General features: G+C 49.4%; 1 protein-coding gene across 1 annotated transcript in view; it reads right to left on the bottom strand.

Annotated features, from left to right (window-relative positions):
* ccdc88c (coiled-coil domain containing 88C) overlaps window positions 1–10,191 on the bottom strand; it is a 60,896-nt gene that overhangs the window by 802 nt on the left and 49,903 nt on the right. The window contains exons 25-30 of the mRNA XM_042709804.1: window positions 9,095–9,240; window positions 7,751–7,840; window positions 7,257–7,534; window positions 3,095–3,304; window positions 1,532–1,606; window positions 1,220–1,288 (exon numbers count right to left, since the gene is read on the bottom strand). Of these exons, the coding sequence (XP_042565738.1) occupies window positions 1,220–1,288; window positions 1,532–1,606; window positions 3,095–3,304; window positions 7,257–7,534; window positions 7,751–7,840; window positions 9,095–9,240 (868 nt within the window). The remainder of the gene's footprint in view (window positions 1–1,219; window positions 1,289–1,531; window positions 1,607–3,094; window positions 3,305–7,256; window positions 7,535–7,750; window positions 7,841–9,094; window positions 9,241–10,191) is intronic.

The following is a 10,191-nucleotide window of genomic DNA, read 5'->3' as shown; positions in this document are numbered from 1 at the left end:
TTGCAGTGACTGAACATCAACACCACATTGAGGAACCGCCCTCCCAGTACTCTGTTCTCTGAGACGGTAGAACCTACAGCAGCACTCTCCGACTCAGGTAGTCAAGCCTGGCAGTAGAAGTGCCAAAGTCATGGATTCAGTTCCAAGAACTGATTACCGTAATTTCCGGACTATTGAGCGCACCTGAATATAAGCCTCACCCACTGAATTTTTCAAAAATAATTATTTTTAACATAAATAAGCCGCACATGTCTATAAGCCGCAGGTGCCTACCGGTACATTGAAATAAATGAACTTTACACAGGCTAAAATGAATATCAAAAGTAATACAATAGTGATGCATATTATTAGTTTTGCCAGTTACGATAAGTGCACTGTTGCTTTAAGAGAGCACAGTTGCAAGAGTCAATCAGAAGCTAGAACGTTAGATTGAAGACAGAGATAGAAGAAAGACGCTAGTTTGAAACCAGTGAGCTAAAGAACTTGAAAAGACTGGATTTGTATTGTATATTATTTTCTAAAGTGTTTTGAGTTGTGTTCTGTCTACGCCGGTAAACTGTGGTTATTTTGACATTAGCTAAGTTATTGAGAGATACTGAGAAATCGCGTGGAGCTAAGCATCCATGCGGCTGCATCCATGCTAGCATCCTAGCTCCACAAAGCCACCGTAAACACAAAGCAACCGTATACAGTCACAGGTATCATAATCCATAAATTAGCCGCGTCATTGTTTAGGCCGCAAGGTTCAGAGCATGGGAAAAAAGTAGCGGCTTATAGTCCGGAAATTACGGTAGATGCCTTTAGTTTGGAACTAAACTTTGAAGTCTCTGCTAAGTGTTTTTGTAATGAAGATGATGTTTGCCTAGGGTGATGACGGAGTAAGAGAACTTCAGCAAGCTTCTTTGATTCCTGACTGAATGGAATAGTTCTTCTGCTAGACAGTTAGCTGTAGTGCACACCACGTTCATGGTTCATGGATAGATTCTTAAGTGGCGATAATAAATCACATTCATGTGTACAGCATACATGTACTGATAAGAAAAAGAGAATATTATACAGAAAAAGAACAGAGTGAAAGCCAGTGCATGAAATTCACACATACAGAGACACACTTTGTGTGTGTGTGTGTGTGTGTGGATATGTGTAGCTCAAAGAGACACCCACACACACCCCCCCCACACACACACACACACACACACACAAACAAACACACACACACCTCTGGGAGTGATGGGAGAGTTGCTGCCAGAATGGTTGAGACTGAGGTCTGCGGAACTGGGCCGATAGCCTGTAAGGTGGAGAGAGACAGAGAGAGAGAGAGAGAGAGATAAAGGGGAGAAGAGAGAACGCAGGAGAAAAGAGAGAGAGAGAGAGAGAGAGAGAGAGAGAGGGGGGGGGGAGAAAGAGAAGGTAACGGGGAGAAGCAGAGAGGCAGACAGGTAAGGCTTTGAGCAGAGCAGCACAGCAAAGAGGAGGGATCTCAGGAGGAAAACAGACCGGGGAGCGGCATCGATCCAATCGAGTCCCTTACCTGCGTTACCATGGAGACCACCAGCATAGGCGGCGTCGGGGGACAGTAGGCGCAAGTCGTCGTCAGAGTTCAAGCCTGAGGGAGAGAGAAGAGAAGGGACAGAGTATGAAGATAGAGAAGGGGACGAATTTAGGGGGGGGGGGGGGGGGGGGGGGGAACAAAACAAAGTGATGGAGAGAGAGTAAGATTGATAGAGAGAGTAAGATTGATAGAGTAAGATTGATAGAGAGAGTAAGATTGATAGAGTAAGATTGATAGAGAGAGAGAGTAAGATGGGGAAGAGGGACTGTTTAACTCAAAGCTGAACAGACATACTGGAATGAAGTCCATTCAGAGGACATCTTCATGTCAGTGTGACGTCCAATGTTCTACCACAACCTGTTGCCCAAGCACTCCGACGTACCGTTCCCCCACTTCCTCTAAGATATAAAGACTTCCTGTTGCATGTCGTCCTCCAAATCACATAACAAATCTATCTACCTCACTGACAGAAGCTTCCTTAACACAGACCCTTCACACGCACAAACGAAAGGTGAGATGGGAAACCACTCAGATGTTTATAAAACCACTGATCTCCGTTTGAGAAATGACTTGTATATCGGAAGATGGACAAAATGGGAATCTGTATATGTTTAAGTAGGGTTGTGATTATTGATTGACTTTTGATATAATTTGCCATTTCATTTTCCTTTCTGCTGCTGTATATTATGTAAATATATGTCTGAGAATGCTGTAGCGCATGTCACAATAATATGTAGTACCATTGTCTTTCACAGAAAAACTCAATAAAATCTAAGTAAAAAAAAAAAATTAAAAAAAAACACTGATCTCAGATCAGCGGAAAGCACTGCATGTCAGATTTGGGCAGAACCGACACCACTGTCGAGGGGAGACAGCGAGCCGCAACATGCATAGCCTTAAGCCATGGCTCTCTTCCTGGAAGTGTTTATGTATCTGCTGCTGTGTTTGTGGAGGGGAGACATGTTTCTAGGAAGAGTAAATAAACGTTCAATTAGGCTAAGCTGCTGATTGTTTCATCGAGCAAAGTTAAATGAGATTTTCCAAGAAGCTGAGAGAGCTGAGAATGGACCAGGAGGTCACACATGGGCCGTAGTGTGTCTGTGGACATGTCTGCTGTTCACATCGAACAAAATCAAAGTTAAATCAAGTTTTATCCAAGGTTTTATATTGTTGTTAGATATCACTGCATTGGTTTCCTGTCTAGACGTCAAAAGATGCATATCAAATGGAGATTTGTGGTAAAAAAGACGGGAAGACAATGCATGTGTGTGTGTGGGCAGGGAGTAGAAGACTGAAGACATTTATGAAGACATTTATGGTTATGTGTTGAGGTGCTCAATCTCTGAAAAAGTGTGTGTGTGTGTGTGTGTGTGTGTGTGTGTGTGTTCCACACAGGCAGTCATTAGTCTAATGGGCTGTAGAGACCTCGCCCCTCATGTTTCTGACACCTCACCTCTTGAGTGTGTGTGTATGTGTGTGTGTGTGTGTGTGTGTGTGTCTAATGGGCTGTAGAGACCTCGCCCCTCATGTTTGACACCTCACCTCTTGGCCTTCTGCTCAGTCTGGGGTCAGAGCCATGGTTGAGGGGGGTGGAGCCATGGTTGAGGGGGGTGGAGCTGGTGGGGCCTCCGCCCATCTCCCCGCCCTGCCGGCGCCTGACTGGCAGCTCCTCGTGGCCGTTCACGCTCTCATTACTGCCCCCTGGTGTCCGGTACAGGTCCCTGCCCCGTGGCAATGTGCCATCATTGTAAGCTAGAGGAGAAGACGACGAAAAAAAAAGAGAAATCAGCGACAGACAACAACCCTTCCCTAGTTAACGAGGGTAACTGGCACACTCGTCTACACGGGCACGGACGGTGCGGCACAGAGACAGCGGGCCTGGAGGGTGGCGTGGCGTGGCGTGGCGGGGCGTGGTAGCGGGTACGGATGTTGAGTGGGGGGGAAAGAGCAGGTTAGAGCTGAGGGGGGCCACACGTGTGGGTTAGTGTAACACAACAGACAACAAACGCATTCAGAGAGACAGCTTTCAGAGAGACAGCGTTTAGAGACAGCTTTGCACGGGAGGCCACAAAAGCAGCCCTCAGATCATAACAGATCAGATAGGATTAGATTCAGTCAATTCAACTGAGAACAATATCAATTCCTCTCAATATAAAAGGCCCTTCTGCTGAGAACATTATGTAGCATCTCCACAATACGTGCAGATGATAGAGTCCTTCACAACAGCTCCACTGTTCCAGCGCTAATTACAGATTCCCCAGAAATGGCCAACAATGACAACAATGCACGGCCTTATTCAAGCGCGGTTAATGGTCACGTTCGCCTTTTACAATAGCCTAATTGGGAGGAAGCTTAGCGCTTAGTTCTCCTGATCAAACTCGCTGCTTTTCCCTAAATATTTATGTTTTGGTCTCGGACATCCTCTCATGTTCCTGAGCAAACACCTTCCCATCTCTGTCGGTGGAGTTACCAGCGGTTCTGCTAATGGGTCTGTTACTGGCTGAGTGGACACACACACACACACACACACACACACACACACAGACACACAGTCGTGGCGCTGGCCCCGGCCCCAGCCCCCGAGGGCCGGGGGGAGATGGTCCAGTTTACGGGCCGCTTGGCCCTGGACGTGTCTGCCACTGAAGCATGGTATTGGGCAGTGGTGCGGAGAGGAGTGCGGCTACCGCTAAGACTGCTGGGGGAACTGGGGGTGGCGTTGGGGTGTGTGCAGAGGGGATGGATGGAGAGTGGGGTTGGGGTGTGTGTAGAGGGGATGGATGGAGAGGGGGGTTGGGGTGTGTGTAGAGGGGATTGATGGAGAGGGGGGGGGGGGGGGGGGGGGAGCGTGGCGGTGCTAAGAAACAAATCAATGTCCCTCCATCTTTCATGTTTGTCCTTTTAAGACCAGACGGCTTGGGATGCAGGAAGCACTCTGGCCTAATTAGAGACGACTCAGGAGAGCTTACAGGGTGTCTGTGTCTGTGTGGGTGTGGGTAGGTGGAGGAGAGAGGAGAGGAGAGGAGAGGAGAGGAGAGGAGAGAAGAGAGAGAGGAGAGAGAGAGAGAGAGAGAGAGAGAGAGAGAGAGGAGAATAAGATGAGGAGGGATGACTGAGATCGAGAATAAGATGAGGGGGGATGACTGAGATCGAGCGAGTGGAAGAATGGGAAATGAATCAGTGGGAGTAGCTCTAGACTAACCATGATGGCTGAAAGACATTCCGCTCAATTCACTGCAGGTGTGTGTGTTGCACGTAACCACACCTATTAAAAGTTCCTCTGTAGCTTTCAAACACCATTAAAGGATTTAATAAGCACCACAATGCTAACCCCAAGTGCATGTATGTGCATATAGGGATTAGTCTACAAACTGTACGCATACCGTCTGCATAGGCTGCATACTTTAGAGACTGCAAGCTAGACAGGCAACAGGCTGGAAAAGCAACAAAAACAGCACTGCTCAGAAGAAAGGCACTCGATAGACACACACACACACACACACACACACACACACACACACTCTCTCACTCGTGTCTGTCTGAGTGCATGGCACTGTGATTAAGTAGTTGGCTCTGGGCGTCCTTCCTCGGCGCGACTGAATGAGATTTCTATTGACTGAGGAGATGAAATGCTTGAAGGAGCCTGCAGCCCCGAGACGACGACGACGACGCCGCCGCTTCTTAACCCTGCCAAACACACTCCACTGCACTCGACACCTGGGATTCACACACACGGCCAAAAGCACACCTCTGTCGGCTCACACACAGGTAAACACATTGATGTGAGGGGGCGCACACAGGTCTAGGCAAAATGGTGAGGAACACGCACGCACACACACACACACACACACACACACACCTTCACATGCAGCAGTGAAGAACAAATACAGACCCACGGACACACAGGGGCATCTTACTGCTCTGATGTACACACACACACACACACACACACACACACCTCCATCCATACAGATCCATCACATAGTGCTGTGAGGAGCGCACGCAAGCACACACACACACACACACGCACGCACACAAACGCACACACACACACACAAACACACACACACACACACACACACACACAGACTGCAGTGGCTGACAAACGCATGCCCTGTTTGGGTGAGACGGAAGGAAGCAAGCGGGAGGACCAGGGCTGGCTGAGTTACTTACTGCAGACTCTAGTCTGTGGCCAGTCCAGGGGGGGGGGGGGGGGGGGGGGGGGGGGGGGGGCCACGGGGCCTCAGATGGGGCTTATAGCACCCAAGAGTTCAGATAGGGCCTTCCAAGGACCGTGTTACACGTAGGTGTGTGTGTGTGTGTGTGTGTGTGTGTGTGTGTGTGTGTGTGTGTGTGTGTGTGTGTGTGTGTTGGGGGGGGGGCTACATATGCACATTTATACAATAGTCAGGTTACATTTAGAACTTCATCAGTGTGTGTGTGTGTGTGTATATGTGTGTGTGTGTGTATGTGTGTGTGTGTGTGTGTATATGTGTGTGTGTGTGTGTGTGTGTGTGTGTGTGTGCAAGCGTGGCATTGTGGGTTTTAGGGACATTCTACAGCTGCGTGCCAGGCATTTGTAGGGTTTTCCTCAAGTGTGTGAGATGTACTGATGTGGGACTTCATCTTGTGCTTGCAGTGCACACATACTGTCTCTATATGGACTCTATATGGAGTCTACTGGCACTGGAGGTGGGATGGACTGAAGTTAGGCGTTTCAGGAGTGAAGTCGTGGGTGAGTCTGTATTGACAGAGGTGGATGTGAACATGACTGGTGGTGGTGGCGGTGGTGATGAAGATGATGGTGGTGGTGGTGGTGATGAAGATGATGTGGGTCAGAACTGTCCAATGGATGAGAGGGCCTCGCTAGACGGGCAGCCCACAAGGAGGTCGGAGGAGGACCAGAAGCGCAGGCGTCTGTACAGAGTGCGGTGGGAGGAGGTGGGGGTCCGGGGAGGTGGCCGGACTTTGTCCTGACTCTTGCTCCTCAGGAAGCCGAACCGCGGGGGCGCTAGAGGAGGGCACCAGCGGGGGGGCAGATGGGGTTAATTTGGGCAGAATGTGAGAGAGAGAGAGAGAGAGAGAGAGAGAGAGAGAGGAATAAATAAGAAAGAAGGAAGAGTTCTATCAGAGAAAAAGGTTAGACAAATTTTACAAAATTAAAAATAAAAAAAAAAAGAGTCGTTCAAAACCTGAAGAGAGAGAACTGGTTATAGGCATGCAACAGATTATTATTTTGGAGTAGAGAAAGATGTACTTTTAAAAAGAGGAGGATCGAGATTTCCAGTATCGATTAGTCTCAAGAAAGCACAGGCTGAAAAATATGAATGAGGGAAACCATCATGAAGGGGAGATGGGGGGGAAATCAGCGTATTGCCATACTGCCCCCTGGTGGTCGCATCAAGGGCCTACATGTGCTACAGCTGGAATCCCTACAAAAGGACAGAACACCCAATACAGCATCCCAAGGCTCAGGAGTCCATTTCAGTCTCACAACCAGAGGAGATTGATCACACTCCCTCTCCCTCACACACACACACACACACACACACACACACACACACACACACACACCATCTGTCTTTGCCTCACAGATGAACACGAACACACAGCACAGCATACCTCTCTCTACCTTTCACACACAGTCACACACACAGTCACACACACAGTCACACACACACACAGTCACACACACACATGGGCATACCTCTGCTGGCGTGAGTGGGCGTGAGGGCGGGCGACTGCACGTGGTTCTCCTCCGGCGAGCGGCTGCCGGCCGAGTCCAGGCTGAGGCGCGACTGGCGCGGGGGCAGCGGAGGCGGGGGCAGGGGGGGGAACCCGTCGGGGCAGTCGGCGGGCAGCAGGGGAGGGGGGTCTGGCAGAGGGATGTCGGGGGCGCTGCGGACCCGGTCCCGCTCACGGGAGCTCTCCTTCTTGGGCTTCATGAGCTTGGCCAGAGCCTTGGCACCCACCCAATTGTTACGTCTGAAGAGACACACACACACACACACACACACACACACACACACACACACACACACACACACACACACACACACACAGACACAGAGAGAGACAGACACACACACACACACACAGACACACACACGTTAAGACTGTTCAACCGATCCATTGCTAACGCATGTATTGCTTCTCCTCCTGAATAAAGAGTGCAAAAGAGGGTGTGGTGGATCTTCTCACTTTTTGGGGGTGGGGTCATAAAACTTGTACTGGTCCATGATCTTCTCCTCCAGCTTCTCCTTCTGACGCCTCAGGGAGTTCAACTTATCACTGGAGGACACACACACACACACACACACACACACACACACACACACACACCGCAGGGAGTTCAGCTTATCACTGGAGGGGAGAGACAGGGTCCTGTCATCACTTGATGTCCACACAATCACACACACAGTCGTTCAAGCGCACACACACACCGCAGGGAGTTCAACTTATCTCTGGAGGGGAGAGACAGGGTCCTGTTATCACTTGATGTCAACACACACACACACACACACACACCGCAGGGAGTTCAACTTATCACTGGAGGGGAGAGACAGGGTCCTGTTTTCACTTGATGTCCACACAATCACACATAGAGTATAAACACACGCAAACAGCCCACATTCGCTCTCACTCACACACTCTCATACACACACACGCTCGTTTGCGCGCGCGCACACACACACGCTCGTTCAAGCGCACACACACACACACGCTCCTTTGCGCGCACACACACAGACTCACACACTCGTTTGCACACACACACACACACACACACACACACACACACACACACAGACTCACACACTCGTTCGCGCGTGCACACACACACCCACCCACACACACCCACACACACACACTCACACGTACTGCTTCTGCTCCTCGTGGTAGTGCTCCTTGCTCTCCATGGTGTACACACACACACACACACACACACACACACACACACACACACTGTTTCTGCTCCTCGTGGTAGTGCTCCTTGCTCTCCATGGTGCGCTCTCACACACACACACACACACACACACACACACACACTCACATGTACTGCTTCTGCTCCTCGTGGTAGTGCTCCTTGCTCTCCATGGCACACACACACACACACACACACACACACACACACACACACACACACTCACATGTACTGCTTCTGCTCCTCGTGGTAGTGCTCCTTGCTCTCCATGGTGCACACACACACACACACACACACACACTCACATGTACTGCTTCTGCTCCTCGTGGTAGTGCTCCTTGCTCTCCATGGTACACACACACACACACACACACACACTCACATGTACTGCTTCTGCTCCTCGTGGTAGTGCTCCTTGCTCTCCATGGCACACACACACACACACACACACACACTCACATGTACTGCTTCTGCTCCTCGTGGTAGTGCTCCTTGCTCTCCATGGTGCACACACACACACACACACACACACACTCACATGTACTGCTTCTGCTCCTCGTGGTAGTGCTCCTTGCTCTCCATGGTACACACACACACACACACACACACACACACACACTCACATGTACTGTTTCTGCTCCTCGTGGTAGTGCTCCTTGCTCTCCATGGTCCGCTCCAGTAGGGTCTGGTTCTGCTGACTCAGCATCTGGATCTGACTGAGGAGGTGGTGGTTCTCCTCCTCCAGGTTCCCCTTCAGACGCGTCAGCAACTAGGAGGGAGAGAGATGGGGAGAGAGAGAGAGATAGAGAGAGGGAGAGAGGAGGAGAGAGGAGGAGAGAGAGAGAGAGAGAGAGAGAGATGGAGAGAGAGAGAGAGAGGGCAAGAAGGAGGTTAAGAGGTGGAGTCAGCATATTTTAGTCTTATTTTTTCAGCAATTAAATATAAAGGACAATGACAGTATTCCAACTGGTTTGAAATTGAAAGAAAATATGACCATCTAGCTGCTGACAGTATCTATAGCATGGGTCGGGAACCTGTGGCTCGCGAGCCACCACTGGCTCTTTTGCTGACGGCCGGGGCTCTCGGACGAAATGGGTTGGAGAAAAATTCGGGGAAAAAAAACGTGTAATCAAGGGATCAGCCTAGGCCTAGTAGAAGGCTAAAATAAGTCAATACTACTTATATTAAAATTACAAGGCTTCGTGGCAAATACGTAGGTCTATCTGAGTGATTTAATTTAACTTTCCACCTCACTTGACTCCGTAACCATAGCCTGCACAATATTGTTACATTCGCGGCTGGTTGCCATGCCAATATCAAACAAAACCACAGATTTCCCTACATTTCCGTCAACGAGAACTTTCATTATTAAAGTTGATAGGCTAGAGAAAAATGTCGAAAAGGAAAAAAACGTATCGTGCATCACTGGTGTTTCTATCTGCGATTTCGAAATGGAGGTTGCCGACCTGACCTCGTCTGACATCTGGGTGGGCAAGTTCAAATCACTGAACGATCAGCTGGAAGGAATCGCACGTCAGCGAGCACAGCTTGCGAGTGAACACAAGTGGACATTCCATCCGAAGACAAACTGATTCTAAAAATGATCCTGATTCTAAAAAACTTGAACTGCCCATTACATATCGCACATTGCAACGTGTTGGTATTGCTGTGTTAACCATGTTCGGTTCCACTGACTGATGCATGTGAGAAATCTTTCTCA

This window comes from Clupea harengus, chromosome 14, assembly GCF_900700415.2.
Source record: "Clupea harengus chromosome 14, Ch_v2.0.2, whole genome shotgun sequence".
NCBI lineage: Eukaryota > Metazoa > Chordata > Actinopteri > Clupeiformes > Clupeidae > Clupea > Clupea harengus.
The sequence above is the reverse complement of the archived record's forward strand: the minus strand, read 5'-3'. Positions and strand labels throughout refer to the sequence as shown.